General features: G+C 41.1%; 2 protein-coding genes across 3 annotated transcripts in view; one reads left to right on the forward strand and one right to left on the reverse strand.

Moving 5' to 3' along the window:
- Window positions 1-17,987, forward strand: part of LOC145406690 (tyrosine-protein phosphatase non-receptor type 11-like) — an 88,430-nt gene that overhangs the window by 2,456 nt on the left and 67,987 nt on the right. The gene's annotated exons all lie outside the window — the stretch shown is intronic.
- On the reverse strand, window positions 3,940-13,381 carry LOC145406692 (profilin-like). 2 transcript variants are annotated; one of them, XM_080277792.1, is made up of 3 exons: window positions 13,248-13,381; window positions 10,467-10,641; window positions 3,940-4,690 (listed from the first exon to the last, which is right to left on the reverse strand). In XM_080277792.1, exons 2-3 carry the CDS (start codon window positions 10,639-10,641, stop codon window positions 4,488-4,490), a joined length of 378 nt encoding a protein of 125 aa, XP_080133918.1. In that variant the 5' UTR covers window positions 13,248-13,381; the 3' UTR covers window positions 3,940-4,487. The 2 variants fall into 2 exon arrangements, with proteins under 2 accessions (XP_080133918.1, XP_080133919.1); XM_080277793.1 differs by lacking the exon at window positions 13,248-13,381 and adding an exon at window positions 13,215-13,239.

A 17,987-nucleotide genomic window follows, 5' to 3' on the forward strand; every position in this document is an offset into this window, starting at 1 on the left:
GCCAAAAGTGAAACAGGGTATGGGTAATTGTTATTGTTCCCACCCCCCCCAGTTAGAATCTATGTTTGAAACTGTGATTTGTGTTGTATTAAACAATGACTTTTGGGTACAGTCTGCCATTTACCATGTAAATACAGTACCATACTGTGCAGATGTGGTAGTCTCCTTACAGTACAGCACATACTGGTACTGTAAGATTAGTTTACAGAAAACTTGGTTATGTAATGTTTGTCATTTATAAAGGCTCCAACATGCTTGTGCGTGCGAGCCTTGGTCACCTATTGGTGGCTGTCCATGCTGCTTGATCTTAGGCAACCTCCCAGTTCAATCCCTTGTCCCTGAGGTCACAATCTGTGACCTCCTCCCAGGTCTGTTTGGTCTGCCTCTTTCAGCCCTTTCATCATCATCATCATCATCATCATCATCATCATATGGACCTCCTTTCCCACCCTAGGACAGGGTGAGGAGTAGCAATGTCCATACAGTCCAAATTTGCCCAGTCCAGTGGGCCATGATTCCATTCACTTATCATTCAAGCCCCCAGAATCCTGGCTCTATCTGATATGCCAAAAACATTCACCACATTCTGTAGCTTCACATAAATGTATCCGAGAGTCAATTCGGACGCTGTCACATTAAAATGGGGTGCCAAATCGCTGATCATGCACTTCATATCACAACATTCATCCAGCCAACTCAGTCTCTTGTCAGTCCCCTAGCTTCACCGACTTCCATACCTCTCTTCCTCACACACTCATCCACCATATCCTTCCACCTTCTCCTTGGCCTACTTCGCTTGCTCCCTCCTTCGAATTCACTCATATATGCATTTTTCACCACTCTATAGTTATCCATTCTCTCTCCACATGGTCATACCATCTCAGTACACTCTTCGATTCGGGTGTCCACAGAGTTCCTCACTCCACATCTTTCACGAATCACATTACTGTAAGACCACGCTATAATGGACTAATTTGGGCCCAAGCCATTCCAAAAAATGTGAAATTCTGATAAAAGCGACATCCGGACTTCCCCCTGCTAATGCAGACTTTTACAGATATGTCAGACATTAGTCCGGATGGCACGAACGGTTTTTAAACTGTTTTGACAACCGCTGCAGTGCTGTACTGTGTTATAACTTCACAACGTTAATCAGATGGTATAATATAATAATACTGTACTGTACACTGATAAACATTGCTTTTTTTTACCTAATTGTGATGAACATACCTGAAGTGGTCAGGCAGTCCGGACTGCTTCTGGCTTTATCAGACTTTTTTCTATATATAAGAATTTAGTCCAGTAGCTCCTCGAGTCCCATAAAAGCAAATTCCGGTCTATTGAAGTTCGTTATATCGAGGTTTTACTGTATTTTGTATCCTATCCACTCTCTGTACTCCATATACACTCATCAGCAGTCCCATCTCCATTGCTCTCACTCTTGACTTTTCATTTTCATGCCACTTCATAGTCTTACATCCATATGTGGTCAAGCAGTCTGGACTGCTTCTGGCTTTATCAGACTTTTTCCGATATATGGGAATTTAGTCCAGTAGCTCCTTGAGTCCGATAAAAATGAATTCCGGTCTATTGAAGTCCGTTATATCAAGGTTTTACTCTATTTCATATTCTGTCCACTGTCTGTACTCCATATACACTCCTCAGCGGTTCCATCTCCATTGCTCTTACTCTTGGCTTTTCATTTTCATGCCACTCCATAGTCTCACATCCATATGTTAAAGTTGGCACTAACTCTTCTTCATGTATGCCTCGTTCAGCTGCAACGCTCATGCCTTTGTTTCTTATCAAGGCCTTTATAACACCAGCTACTTTCCTTCCTTGTGTCACTCTCCTTTCCACTTCTTTTGCACATTTTCCTCTCTTTTCTATCACTGTACCCAGGTCTTTCAGCTGTCAACAATTTCAATCTCTCTCCATTCACTGTAACAGCACATTATCACCTTCTCTCTCAGTAACTATCACTTTGTTCTTTTCTTCATTTACTCTCAAGGCACAGTGCTCACAGACATCAGCAAAACTCTGCATATGTCTACCAAGTTCTTGCCTTGTATTTGCAAGTAGTACAGCATCATCAGCATACAACAAATAGGAGATATTCCATCCATCACCATTCATTACCTATGCCATCCCTCCTTCCATTACTCATGTTTTTACTTCTCTCATCATCTCATCTATATAGGCTGTATATTGAACAACCTTGGGGACATCTCACAACCTTGTCGCACGCCCACACTGATCGTGAACCAATCACCTAGATCGTGCCCATTTACCCTTACACATGCTCTACCATCGCAAAAACTCTTGACGGCACCTAGCAGCTTACCATCTACACCGTACATGCGCAAAACCTTCCACAATCTTTGTCTGTCTACTTTGTCGTATGCTTTTTTCAGATCCAGGTGCCATAAACACCTTACAGTCCCTCTCACAATCCTTTTCCACTGTCTGTCTTACTGCAGATATTTGATCCACAGATCTGCCACTGTTAAAGCCACCCTGTTCATCACTCACTAGGACTTCTGATATCTCTCGTACTTTCTCTATAATGTAATTATTCTTCCATATACCGCACTCAATAAACTTATGCCACGATAATTCTTGCAGTCACTTTGCTCACCTTTATTTTTGTACAGGGGTACAATCACATACAGTCATCTCTGCATACATCTCATCAACCCCAGCTGCTTTCCCATTTTTCAGCCACGTCACAGTGTTGACTTGAGCGAGTGTCATGTTTTCTGGAACTGCATTCTTTCTCTGCACACCCCTATCCTCAGTGTAAAAGAAAAAGGAACTTTTCCAGTTTACCGGTAAAGAATGTTTACGTGACATTTTCTTTCTGCATTTCTCAAGACTCTTTAACTCAGAGTTATTTTCTAGTGCATTCCGAGTACAGTAAAAGTCCTCCAATCTGACCACCAGTAATCCAAATATCCCAATTCTCTGAATTTTTTAAGGCAAAATTTTTCAAAATTTTCTGGGCGTTTTCTAAGGATTTATCTGGCTTGGATTTGTTCTTTGATTTGGGTGTACCTGCCTGCAACTATTCAGCTACACTTCTGTGCATTTCCAGTGTCAAATACAATAACCCATATAATTTTAAGTGTTTATTTAATTTCATGTATCGGTACATATTTCTAATGTTTTCAAAGGTCCGAAAAAAAAACGATAGTCCGAAAGACCCTCAGTCCCCTGCCGTTCAGATTACAGGACTTTTACTGTATAAGCTTGTAAGTGAGGATGATTGAACATCGTAGTCCTGTCATAAGACCTACCGGTAACCCTTATGTTAGTACCAGGTGAGTTGTACTCATGAAAATGAGTTAACTGTTTCTCTGATAGAGTTAGGGTTTCAGAATTCAGGTGTGCTGAATTGATTTGGGTACCATACATATTTAGGTGATGACTTTATACAGGGACCTTTTTGGTCCTGTGTGGAGTACAGGTCTTATGTACCGGTATATATTGGGGGGAAGGGTTCACCACAAACATTGCTTCTAAACTGGGTGAAGTGAAGGGCTTTTCAGTCTAGCAACTTCCATCCCTTCAGCCTCTGTCTACTGGAGTGTTGCATCACTGTCACCATTAAACTGGATATTACTCTTCTTAATTCTGTGCATGTACTGGTAACTCTGCTTTTCTTTCTATGGCAAATATAGCACACCCATATATTCATACACTCACCTCTTTCTGATGCAGGAGTTAACCAGTATCCACATTTTTCCACATAGCTGTATAATAATTTGTCCATGCACATTATTCAGCAGCCTGTTTTCCCCTTTGTTTTTAACCCTGTTCTCCTTTCAGCTTTCTTTTGTACAACTTCTTTTACTCTCTTTACAATAGACAAGCTATGCTTCCTCCTAGTCTTTGGTTTCATCTTTGTACATTGGGGGGGGGGGAAAGAAGAAGCCGTGTTTTTCTTTTAATTGTTAAAAATCACTACAGTAAAATATTAAGCATCATTTTGGTTCTGCTATTCATGTTCCATTATAAACTGCATAGTTTAATAATGTACTTCAGATTGTACCCCTAAAAAAAAACAGATATACTGTACTAAAAATTTTTCAGTGAAATGCCCTGGTACCTTCTTTTTTTTTTTCCATGATTGTCTAATAATACTGTTATGAGTATTAATATTGCAGTTAAAATGATATAATAAGTGTGTGTTGATTCATTGTTCACTAGTGCTGAATACCAGAGTACAGTATTGGTTTTGGAAATTTTCATCAGTAAACTAATGAGCAGGAGGGGTATACCTTATGAAAATGCTTTGTTGCACTTGTGATTCATTGTGGAATCTTCATCAGGATAGAAATACAACCCAAATTTAAGTTAGAACAGTACACATTAAAGTATGGGCATCAAGGAATAATTATGGATTCTTCATCATGATAAAAATACAGTCTAAGTTTCAACAGTACAGCCTTAAGCCTAGTGTTCTACAGGGATGATCTTCACAGAATCTAGTATTGTAAGCCCTTGAGGTAGTCAGCGAACTTCTCGACCTCCTGGCTGCATTTACCCGGCTGGATGGGGTCCTCGTAGTATCCTACAATAAGGGCCTTTTCTGTCTTGGACACGTGGAGACCTGTCTGGCCTTTCTTGGCTCGTATGAAATCCTGAGTTCCACCGATGAAGATATATCGCACTCCCGCCACTGTCACACCTGCAATACCCCAGAGATGTGTGTAGAAAGGAGAATGATGGGTGTAGCATTGGAGAAATTAACGTACTTGTTCAGCAGTAAATTGCATTATATAGTCAGAGCCTGGATGTAGTACCTGAATGGTACTACTGCACTATGTACTGCACTATGAATATTACCGCTTGATAACAGGTTTTGAGATGGGTACCAGTTATAGAAGGCAAGTAGCAGTATATACAATATTAATACAGTACTAGCAGGAACCCCGGCAATACTTAGGTAGAAGAATATGACCATACATAATGGCATTACCTGGGACTCTGGGTGGCCACCTTCATGGGAAACTACTCCTGGGGTCCCAGTTTATGTATTGTACCTACAGTATGTTCCTCCTTGGGCCCATTTCCCAAGGGATGTATTCTTCATGGATGTATTCACCCCATGGATCTATTCTCCATGGATGTATTCATCCCATGGATCTGTTCCCTGTGGACGTATTCACCCCATGGATCTGTACCCCAAGGACCTATTATCCCAGTTACCCATACTGCCCCACTTAGCCGCCTGACCCATTGCAAGAATAATAATATGGGTGTAGGAGGAAAATAAATGCTGCAGTATTTGGCCCCCAAGCTCCACCACATTGACTTGATTAGTGACCTGATAAGTTCTCATTTTGGTCTGATAAGTTCTCATTTTGGTCATCAGGGATGCTTTTTCAGCAACTTTAAGGCGCACAATCAAATGCCTGGCATAAGTTGCCAGTGTTAGACCCCTTTGGAGTCCTCTAGATGATTCACCTTATATTTTCAGACAAGTATACATTGAAAAATGTAGATAAGATTAAATACATGTAATGCACAAACATAGTTACTGTTTGATTGTTTTTGTTGTTATCATTTACCTTTCTTTTTTACCATAAGACTTCTGTCTGTTCACTGTCAGATCCTTAGTCCTTTAAGGGGTGGCCACAAACAAATCACCTTCATGTCACTCTGCCCCATGCCTTTTAGCTATCCTCTTTCATTCAGCAAAAGAAAACCACCTCCAGTAACAGCTAGGCTAGGTAATTAAGATATTGTTCATTTCACAGATGTTGGTGCAGTAGCTACTTTATTTTTGCTTCCTGCCGAGTGATTTTATTTTGTTTTTTCCACCTGCTAGATTATTATTATTATTATTTTTTTTAAGATGAGGAAATTCTTAGGAGTCAGAACAGTTAACTGAGTGTATAAAGTGAAGCAGAGGATGTATGGATCAAATATTTGCACTGAGACAGACAGCAGAGAAGGCTTGTGAGAAGGACCATAAGGTGTGTATGGCCTTCATGGATCTGGAAGAAGCATATGACAAAATGGACAGAGTAGGATTATGGAAAGTTTTGCACATGTACACTGTAGATGGTAAGCTGCTAGGTGCCATCAAAAGTTTTTATGATGGTAGCAAAGCATGTGTAAGGGTTAATGGGCTTCTAAGTGAATAGTTCACGATCGGTGTGGGCATGCGACAAGGTTGTATGATGTCACCATGGTTGTTCAATATATATATGGATGGGGTGATGAGAGAAGTAAAAACACAATTAATGGAGAGGAGGATGACGTTGGTATTGAATGGTGATGGATAGCATATCTCAAATTTGTTGTATGCTGATGATGCAGTACTACCTGCAAATACCGGACAAGAACTTGGTAGGCTAGGGCAGAGTTTTGCTGATGGCTGTGAGTGTCGTGCCTCAAGAGTAAATGGAGAAAAGAGTAAAATGATGGTTATTGAGAGAGAAAGTGACTCCCAGTGCGATGTTACAGTGAATGGAGAGAGACTGGAACTGGTGAGAGAGTTCAAATACCCAGTACCTGGGTACAGTGATAGAAAAGAGAGGAAAATGTGCAAAAGAAGTGGAAAGTAGAGTGACACAAGGAAGAAAAATAGCTGGTGCAATGAAGGCCATGATAAGAAACAAAGGCTTGAGTGTTGCAGGTGCACGAGGTTTGCATGAAGGAGTGTTAGTGCCAACTTTACAATATGGATGTGTGCCTATGGTGTGGCATGAAAATGAAGAGTCAAGAGTAAGAGCAGTGGAGATGGGACTGCTTTGGTAATGTGGTTTACAGAGGGTGGATAGGATACGAAATAATGTGATTCGTGAAAGATGTGGAGTGAGGAAGTCTGTGGACACCAGAATCGAAGAGAGTGTATTGAGATGGTATGGTCATGTGGACAGAATGGATAACAATAAAGTGGTGAAAAATGTATATATGAGCAAATTTGGAGGAGGGAGGAGGCAAGGTAGGCCAAGGAGAAGGTGGAGAGATATGGTGGATGAGTGTGCGAGGAAGAGAGGTTTAGAAGTCAGTGAGGCTAGGGAACTGACAAGAGATCGATCTGGCTGGATGAATGTTGTGAGGAGAGGTGCATGATCAGGGATTTGGCACTCCTTTTTAACGTGGCAGCATCCGGATTGACTCAATTGGATACGTTTATGTGAAGCTACAGAACGTGGTGAATGTTTTTGGTGTATCTGATAGAGTCAGGATTCCGGGGGCTTGAATGATGAGTGAATGGAAGTGTGGCCCATTGGACTGGGCAGATTTGGGCTGTCTGGACTTAGCTACTCCTCACCTTGCCCTAGGTTGGGAAAGGAGGCCACTCAGTCAAATGGAATACTCTATTAGGTGACATGAGTAACATAGGATGATGTCTGTATGAATGTAGTAAGAGGAGAGAGCAAAGGATTCATTTTTAAGAGAGCTCTTATGTTGCCTTATAATTGTCAGTGGACATTGTTTTTCATGAATTCATGCAGTTTTAGAATGATTTCACTTTTGTGGAGACATGTTTTTACTCTTTTGGGGGGCAAATTGTTTGAAATTGTTTGGAGAAGATAGTTGTGTGTTCACTCTTCCCTCTTTGTTTTGTTGCTATAATCCAGGCTCATCTTGCCATGAACTTCGTCAGCTGGAGGCTGAAGTTACCGCTGTCCAGCAGTACAGCATTCTCTGTTCAGAGGATAGAGGAGGGAATCAGGGGATGTGTGTATACTGTACTGCTCCCAGGCAGTTGAGCTGCCTGGTCATATCAGTACCACCATGTGAAAGCATCTCTCTTCGGCACCACCCTTTCTCTGTACTGATATCGTATGGTACTAAACACCTCCATATGTAGACTTGCATTACTTTTGTACTGCAGTCATACAAACAGAACTAAATTCATACATGAGTACTGCTGCGGTGGTTTACCTTTTTCATTGCATTCAGCAGGAGAGTTATTTGTCCTTAAAGAACTCTCCCACACCTGGTGAATATTGAGCTAGGTCATAGTACTTTCTTGGTAATTTTCATGAACAGTTGCTTAGAGCAAAAAAGTAAACTGACCTCAACAGAAAGTGAATACATAATCACCCAAACATCACCATTAAAGAACTTATTAAAACATGTTAACAAAACAGCTGGCAAAAACTTTGTGGATAACCTGATAACAGAACAAACAGCCACAAATTTTGTAAAACACTAACAAACATTCATACATCCAGAAACTGAACCCCTCCATCCCATGAAACTTTACGATGATGTAAGAACCATTTGCAGTATGGAGAAGCTAGTATACGGTGAAAAAAAAAAAAATGCTATAGGTGACACACGAATACCTCCCTGATTCATTTCACAAGTCCATCAAATGATTAACGGTAAAATGCCAGACCTCCAAAGCAATAGGGCCAGACCAGATCACAAACGTCCACCTTGAACACTCCAGTCCCATAACCATAAATAAATAAATCACTGCTCGTGGCCTTTGGTTCCTTGTTTCTAGCATAAAAAAAAAAATCCTGAATTCACAAGCAAATCTCTGAGATATGGAAGAGAGCATTCATCACCCCTGCAGGATTCATAACTGACATTTGGAAGAAAACAGTCATCATCCATGTACTGAAGTCAGGCAAACCACCAAGTTCTGATTAATCAGTGTATAGGCCAGTATCTATGCTTTGTACACTATCCATACTCATAGATAACTAATCCTGAAGAAGAATACCCCCCAAATCCCTTTATCTAATTCCCGTCTTGGATTTCCACATGGGCCTCCAATGCGCACACATTGTTAAGCTTACTCAACTCATATTGGAAGCAACACCCATTTAAGGACCACACTTAGAGTGATACAGGCAAACAAAACTTCAGTACAGTCTCAGTATTATCCAGTGGTATCTTGCAGGGCTGTCCTCTCACTTTCACTACTTAACTTTTTCTTCGATGGCCTACCGACCTCCCTTCTTCAGTAACAGTTCAGTCCTATGCTAATGACCTAGCAATAGCTTCACAACACTCCAGAATCTAACAAGCAGCAGGCTAGCTCAAACAGTAGGACTGCTACTCCCTAAAACACTTTCTTACACAAAACAGAATAACTGCTTCATCAGCTGAATAAACTGTCACTCCAGACAAGTACCTCAATCACCTTCGTCTCCTCCTTCAGACAATCCCAGAATGCTTGGGCTGTTTTTGGAGGTACACATGCCTTACTCACCACACAAACATCATTGTAAAGTCATTTTGAAAACTCAGTGCTTTGAAAGTATTCACAGGAACTATCTTCATGAGACTAAAGCTATCAGTGAAACCATATATGGAACTGTTTACTGTGTTTGAATAGCAGTGAATTACACATACCCAAGCTGGATCACCACACAGACATCATTGTATAGTCATTTTGAAAACTCAGTGCTTTGAAAGTATTCACAGGAACTACTTTCATCAGACTAAAGCTGTCAGTGAAACCATATATGGAACTATTTACTGTGTTTGAATAGCAGTGAATTACACATACCCAAGCTGGACCCCACCATATCAGTCGCAAACCTGGAAAAGTTACAGAAACACTAAACAAGGCTTTAAGAATAATAAAAGTTTGTACGACGACCTCAGATTTAGAACACTTGAACTGAAGAAGTAAGAGTAGGTTACCGGTACTTCCAGTCAAAGATTACGAACATGAGATGCAGTTTACACGTTGACTCAGCACAGACACCATCCCACCATCACCTCCACAAAAGGAACAATAGATTAATAATAGGACTCAGAGACATTACCATATCCCTTTCGACTTTTACCTTTGAGTTTTTTCGCCAACAATTTAATTACTTTTATCAGATGGTCCACAGTCTTTACCCCAAGTTTGATGCAGTGACATCCAGTAGTTTTCTTTACTGTTGCTAACACATAGACAAACAAGCAAACTATGCCCCAGACGACTTTCTTGGTGAAAATAGCAGCCTGCCAACACCACGGAGAATACCTCAACACCATCCATCCCTCACCACCCAACAACACCTCACCTGCATATATTGTACACAAATACCGGTACATACGTGCCACAGTCATCCAAAGTCTCATGAATCCCGCCAGACATTCTTCCCATAGAAGTTGCCTTTCCCAGAGAGATACTGAGTACACACACACACACACACACACACAGCACCTCATTCGCCAGTAACGTTCACAACACATTCTCTCAACATAAACTCAAAGATCATTAGTGGCCGTGTTAAGTACTGTAATAGGTTTCCTGCAGCTTACCTCTAGATGAGCCTGGGGCAACAATAACAACAACAACTCAGGGAAATGTATGTAAAATATTAGATGTTAGGCACTTTGTTTTTGAAAGTGGGAGAGACCGTCCTCCTGTCCTATCATGTACTGTTTGATGCAGATGGTGGTGGTGGTGATGGTAATGGTGATGATGATGGTGATGATGATGATAAACCGTTATTGAACATGGCTAAGTAGGCTAAATAATCTCTTACCTGACTCTTGAAAGGCGGCGCTATTTGAAAGACCGGCCATGAGCGCTTTAACCTCACTCTCCTCGATACGCCAGCCCTCGGTGATGGCCCAAGTCGATCCGTCCTGACCCATGATGGCGGCTTTGGTCACGCCACCACTCTTCTCTAGGCTCGAGATGTGTTCGTTCCAGGACATCTGTTGGAAGCCATGTATTTAGAACATTGGCGGTTTAATTGTCACACAGAAAATCCCGATAATATTACCGTTGTTGATTAGTGAAGAAGAGGAAAGTTAGGTAAGTTGTTGGTGTGATGAAGGTAGGAATTAATAATGTTAAATTACACAAGAATGAAAGAATGACTAGGAGAGTGTATGTGAATGAGATGGAGCTAACTAGAAGAGTGTATGTGAATGAGATGGCTAGGAGAGCCTATGCGAAAGAGATGGAGGGGTAGAGACATCAGTTAGAAGTCGTATTATTACATTACATACTGTAATAAGTTTCATTGTGTTAGGTTCCACGAGAATGAAAGACTAACAAGGAGAGTGTATGTGAATGAGATGGAGGGATGATAGTGAGGGAGAATCCGAGGATGAGACGGAGAGATTAGTGGAACAGGTTTATGAGCGATGGGAGTGTGAATTGGAGAGTTATTCGCATATGAGTGATGGGAGTGTGAGATGGAGAGAGGGCAATCTGATGGCGGAGGACAGGGTGACATGGAGGTGATTCATTTGTGGCTACGGCATATGTTTATAAATAGATAGATGGATAGATAGAAAGTTTTTGTATAATATGGTTGTACACATCATTTTATTGAGTTAGGTGCACTACGCTTCTTTTACCATAATATGACCAAAATTTTATCCTTTTATTGCTTATTTCACGTAGACCTGTGGCAGAAAAAGACAGTACTACGGGTCTGCAGTTCCATTGTAACACTTCTGTGACAAACATCAGATTCCGGTGTTCATTTCTTATTACAGCTCAACAAACTACATGGAGAGATGTTAGTTTTAGGCCAAGTTAAAGTAAGAAGAGTATTGTTCGGGACATTATTGGAAACCATTGTGTTATTAGATTACGCAAGCATTTTTTTTTTTATTGTACGGGTGTGTAACCTCTAGATGTACTGTATAATTGTGTGTGTGTGTGTGTGTGTGTGTGTGTGTGTGTGTGTGTGTGTGTGTGTGTGTGCGTCCTTTGTTCGTGGGTGTAATGTTGATTTATAGTATTGTCTCTCTCTCTCTCTCTCTCTCTCTCTCTCTCTCTCTCTCTCTCTCTCTCTCTCTCTCTCTCTCTCTCTAAATAACCAGGTAACAGATTCTGATATCGTTACTTCACCTTAATCCGAGAGAGATAGGTAGGTAGGTAATCAGGTTGGTGCCGGCGGGAATGGAACTAACCGTTGCCACGCCGAATGTGAACAGTTGAGTCTTATCTTCCGTTATCGATCTTATTGATAAGTTAACTGGCTGATAACGCCCTCCAGTCGCCGTCTGTGTTGAAATATTTAGACGGGTTTGCATTATAACATTTTACTGGAGTAGCCTTGATGTTTTAAAAGCAGTCTTCAGCTTCATCAGGTTTCATATAACAGCATGTATATACTTGAATCACACAGGCTTCTGAATTTTGTTGAATACCATTCTCTCTCTCTCTCTCTCTCTCTCTTCGTAACTCATAGAGCAAAATATAACATCTATCCCAGTGATCATGTCACAGCGAGAATATCTAGTATTGAACCGGGAATATGAACATAGCAGTTGCAAAGAAATCACCCTGGATATTGTACTGTGTTGTCGATTTAGATAATATTCCAGCAACATTATGGATATGCAGAAATTTTACTCGTATATCTAAGAACTTAGAATCTGACAGTGGTACCTCTGATGATTGGTGAGGAAAGGAAGGATAAAGCTGTTGGTATGATGGAGATAGGAGCAGTATTGACAGATAGCAGGTTTATATAAGCCACACAATATCATCTGATAATTATATTTGTTGGTTGATGAAGAAGAGGAAGAATTTAAAAGTTAGTCTGGAGCTGAGGTGAAAAGCAATACTGTACAAATTGATATTCTGGTAACAGATTTTATACTGTATATACTATCTACGCACGTATCAGTCGCAAATGTTTTATAATGTGTTAGCTACGCACTTCACTATGATGCTGGTATCTTTGGCGATTGGTGAAGAAGACGGAAATTGAGTGCTGTTGACATGGGTGAAGTGGTGGGAAGTACAGATTGATAACGGAGGCCTTCTGTACACTACACCTGTATAAGTCAAATGTTTTATTATCCATTACGTACACATAAATTCGTTATATTATTACCTTTGTTGTTTGGTGAAGACAAGGGATGGGAATGGTGTTGACGTGGTGAAGCGAGGAGCAGTACTGATATGCTGATAAGTGTGGGAAGTTTTATATACACTTCGCGTCTATAAATCACAGAGGTTCCTATTTACATTACCATCTCGTATAAATGCCTGATAATATTACTTTTGTTGGTGGGTAAAGAAGCAAGGTTGGAGAATTGTTGGCGTAGTGGAACTATGAGAAGAACTGGCATTCTGATAACAGTTTGGGTATATAAATCACATAGGTATCAAATACATTATCGTCACAAATATCCGATAATATTACCTTTGTTGGTTGATGAAGCCTTGATGATATTACCTTTTTTGGTTGGTGAAGCCTTGATAATATTACCTTTGTTCTTGATATTACTTTAGTTGGTTGGAGAAGCCTTGATAATATTACCTTTGTTGGTTGGTGAAGCCTTGATAATGTTACCTTTGTTGGTTGGTGAAGAAGACGAAGGTTTGGAAAGCTGTTGGCGTGGTGGAGCTAGAAGCAGTACTGACTCTGGTGCCGCTGCTCACTCTCCAGTATCCCACTGATAACAGCGCTGTCACTGCCGACCGCGCCTTCCCGCCTAGTCATATAAGGCTCACAATCCCTCCATCGCCTCTAGAAAATCTCACAGCTCCAGATAAGAACGCCGGATGTGTGAGCTCTGGCTACGCCCTGGCTCAACCGTAAAGCCTGCTTCTTGCTCTTGCCACCACCATTACATATCGTGCATGGCTTCGTAGCACCTATTCTTAAGCGATTTATTTTATATATTGAACCGTATCATTGTATCATTATTGGTGGCATAGGAGGATTCGTAGCACCCCTTCCTAAGCGATTTGTTTTGTATGTGGACTCAGCATACTATTCTTGGGCTGTATTCTTGGCGGCATAAGAGGCTTCGTAGCACTTCTTCCTAAGCGATTTATTTTGTATACTGACGCTTAGTATACTGTGTTGATCCGTATTACTACATGGGAGACTTCGTTGCACTTCTTTCTTAAGCGATTTATTCTGCATGTTCAACCTTAACATTCGACTCTTTCAGTCAATAACATACAAGGTCAAGAGAATAGAATATACAAGAGGACATTGAAGCGCAAAGTACAGAATAAATCTCTAAGGAAAATGTTATGAAATCTCCAAAGCCACTTAGAATACTACCCTAAGCCCTGATAAAGTCGCTGAACGGCAGGTGTTAGACTAACGTTTTGTAATTCAGGTACAAATGTTTGGTAGATCACGAGCTCTCAGCATTGCGTTAAAACAATTTCTTACGAAGTTGATAGTGAAATAATGCCGTATTTCAGGTGATGTAGGAGGCATCTTAGCTCCATTTTCTTGGCGATTTATTTTGAATATTGCACCGTAGCATTCTCTTGTGTGCTGTTTATATCGTTTTATTATCAACATTGCCGTAGTTTGTATTGGTAATAGTCAAGAAGGTATTGAGGTATAATATGCTGAATAAATCGCAAAGGAAGAGCTGCTACGAAGCCTCTTACCGCACTTAAAATTCGGCTGTTAGTGTACAAGAGTAGTCGTAATGTTGTGGGGATATTAAGGTTACGTAATGGAAACTTACGGTGTGTGTACTTCTTAGCGCCAGTCCTTAATTCTTTTAATAATAATAATAATAATAATAATGAGGCGGAGGAGGAAAAGGACAACAACCATAATAATAATAGTAATAATAATAATAATAATAATAATAATAGTAGTAGTAATAATGATAATAATAATAATAATAATAATAATATAATAATGATGAGGAGGTGGAGGAGAACAACAACCATAACAACAACAACAACAATAATCATAATAATAGCCTAATAATAATAGACTAATAATAATAACTAGAACTCTGTAACTGTCCTGTGGACAGTCACTAGTCTCCATCTACCGTTTCTTACAACGACCTTAATCCCAATGGGGAGATTTTGTATTTTTTTTCCTATCAACATTGGCCCATATCAGGACACACAACCTGGCCCATTCAGATTCCTTGTGCAGGTCGCTTTGAAATCTCCAGTAGACACGACCAATTTATCTCGTTCAGAACATAATACTGATATGGCTCTTTCCGACATGCTCATCCACTGCGCGTAAAGGATTTGGATTTTTTTTTTCTATCAGCAGTTGCCCATGCCAGGAGACATAACCTGGTCCCTTCAGATTCCCTGCACAGTCTCCGGTTCTCCTGGAATCGTTGCGAGACTCTGACCTTAGTATCCTCAGTGTCATTGATTGCGGCTGTATCTGTTAAAATGATATAGATAACCAGCAGGAGGATAAAGGTGTAAGCTGAATATATGTCCAAGGAAAAGGTTCTGAAGTAGCCACGTGTCCCTACTAGGAAACAAATCTTTGCTTTACTGTAATTTGCAACTGCCTTCCCGAACAGAGCGGTAAGAAAACATTTGGTAAGATCCTTTTTATAGTTGACAGCCATTGTGAGAAAGATTTATTTATTTATTCTGAGAAGTATTGTATAATGTTTGGTGAGGAGCCATAGTCGAGAAAGATTTATTTAATTTGTGGTGTATAATGTTTGATGAGGAGCCATAGTCGAGAAAGATTTATTTATTTTGTGGTGTATAATGTTTGGTGAGGAGCCATTGAGAAAGATTTATTAATGTAGCTTATTGTTTGTTTAGGAGCCATTGTTAAGAAAGATATGTGTATTTATTTTGTGGAGTTTAATGTATGGTGGGGAGCCAGTGTTGAGAGATATATTTTTTATTTTGTACAGCTTAATGTTTGGTGACTTGATACCATGTTAGGATGCGCTTCTTTATAATGGCTGAAAATAATTCCATACGATGCATGTTATTAATATTTTGGAAACTCCGTAAGTTCTCTAAGATGCTGATGTACTTTCAGAAGTTTGCCTTCGGTTCCACTGCGTCTAGCCGTCTCCTTACATTTGGGGCATATCCGGTATTTCTCCTTGACACATCGTTTTAGAGAGAGTCATCAGTGGACGTGGAGACATACCAAGCCTTTGTTAGCCTTAGAATACTAGACAACGTAAGGAAATGAGAGGTAGAAAAGATGAAATATTATTCTGTTTTAACTTTAACGTGGCCCACGTTTTCGTCCCTTTTTCGGCTCATTTCACGTAGGTCAGTGGCAGAAAAAGACAATGCTACGGCTCTACAACCTTTCCATAGCGCTTATTCATGACTAGCACCGTACTTGAGTGTCAGTTCATTGCTACAACTCAGCATTCAAGTTGGACAGACCGTAATTTTAGGCCAGGTTTGAGTGAATATGGAATACTCCGAGTTTACGCCTGTGACTGGACGTGTTCCGTATACAGCTGTGGGTTGTTACGCGACGGACAATTATGTACTACGCTGTTATCATACCTCAGTTGGCAATTTACTGTGATAATTTCGATAAGAGTCCAAATGATTCAGTCCTCGAACTTTTATGTGCAAAAGGTGACACATATTGGTACAGATTCTAAAGTCCTTACCCTGGGTGCCATAGGAGGCTTCGTAACATCTCTTCCTTAGTGATTTATTTTGCCTGTTGCGCCTTTTATTTTTTATCTTATTGATATAGGTTTACTATAGAATTAGTTTGTATTAGTAAGATGCAAGGACCTAAGCCATTTCCCGTTTTTCTCTTCAACACTTTCCTACAGAGTGCGTTGTGTTCTGTTTGATTTAAATTTTAACGTCGGACACTTAAAACTTAAAATCGCAAAGTGGAATGCATGTCGTTAAGAGAGAGTAGGAGATTCTGCTGTCCCTATTTGGTAATGATGATTGCGGTAATATTAATGTTGAGTGTAATGTTGATTGTGTGACATTGAATGGTTGTTGTGTGGTGACGGTGATACACGGTTACATAATTAATAGGATGATGATGATGATAATGATGATGATATTCGGTGACATGATGGTTGGATGGTGAGGATAATAATAGGCCGTTGTGGTTAGAAAATGATGGTGGTGGGGTAGTGGTGGTAGTGGTGATGATGGTAGTGATGGTGGTGGTGGTGGTGGTGGTTGTAGTGGGGTGGGCGGGATGTGATTGAGCCAGTTTAGCTTCATTACAGCCTCTCTCTCTCTCTCTCTCTCTCTCTCTCTCTCTCTCTCTCTCTCTCTCTCTCTCTCTCTCTCTCTCTCACACACACACACACACACACACACACACACACACACACACACACACACACACACACACACACACACACACACATTCATCCACTCCCTCACTTGTTTCATCCCCGTCATCTCACCTCGTTTAATAATTTTCATCCACGCCTCATCTATCCCCTATCCACTTCACCCATCCTTCCACAGCCCCATCCATTTTCCATCCCCCCCTCCACGTTCATGCATCTTCAGCCCATCTTCATGCATATCCGTCGCACTCACATGGTCTGGACAACTCTTGCTCTAGTACCTATTTACCTCGTCGTCTCACGCTGTTGTTTTCCTTGTCTAATCATCACTATCTTGTCCTCGTATCCGACCCCCCCACCTCTCTCTCTCTCTCTCTCTCTCTCTCTCTCTCTCTCTCTCTCTCGCCACACCCTTCCATCCACTTATCCACTTTCCATCCACTGTTTCCGCTCCACTTCACTCTCCCGCCTCCCTTTCCCTCTTATCACTTTCCCTCCTGGCTTTTTACTCTCCCATCACATCCCTCTCCCATCTCCCTCAGATATCCACTCCGTCCACCACACCCTCCCATCTGCTGACACCCTTCCACCACGCCGTCCCATCCACCAACATCTTTCCACCTGACCCTCCCATCCACCACATTCCATCCACTATCCCGTCATTGTGCCTCCCACCACCACCACCACACCTTGGTACTCTCATCTTGCAGCCTACATGACTCTTCCTCCCTCCCTGCCATCCACGGACACCCATCCACTCACACCTTCCCGTCATACTCTTCCATGGACGACATCCCATCCACTCTCCCATCACCCTACCACCCACCACCACCACACCCTCAACGCACCTCCCACCACTGCTACCCTCATCTTGCAGCCTACATGACTCTCTTCCTCCCTCCCTCCCTGCCTCCCTACCAACTTTCAGCCGTTCATGACCTCAGTATGACTCCTCGTGCCTCACTACCCACCCAACGCCTCTCTCTCCCACTTCATACACGAACACAGTTAATACCACACGGAATACCAGGAGTTGTGGTATC

Source organism: Coenobita brevimanus, chromosome 71, assembly GCF_032717465.1.
Source record: "Coenobita brevimanus isolate Jiangsu-jjx chromosome 71, ASM3271746v2, whole genome shotgun sequence".
Taxonomy (NCBI): domain Eukaryota; kingdom Metazoa; phylum Arthropoda; class Malacostraca; order Decapoda; family Coenobitidae; genus Coenobita; species Coenobita brevimanus.

Coding starts and splice junctions, on each gene's coding strand:
- LOC145406692 (XM_080277792.1), bottom strand. CDS start 10,641: ATGTCCTGGAACGAACACATCTCGAGCCTAGAGAAGAGTGGTGGCGTG. Junction 4,691..10,466: donor CGCCGCCTTTCAAGAGTCAG/GTAAGAGATTAT, acceptor GGGGTATTGCAG/GTGTGACAGTGGCGGGAGTG.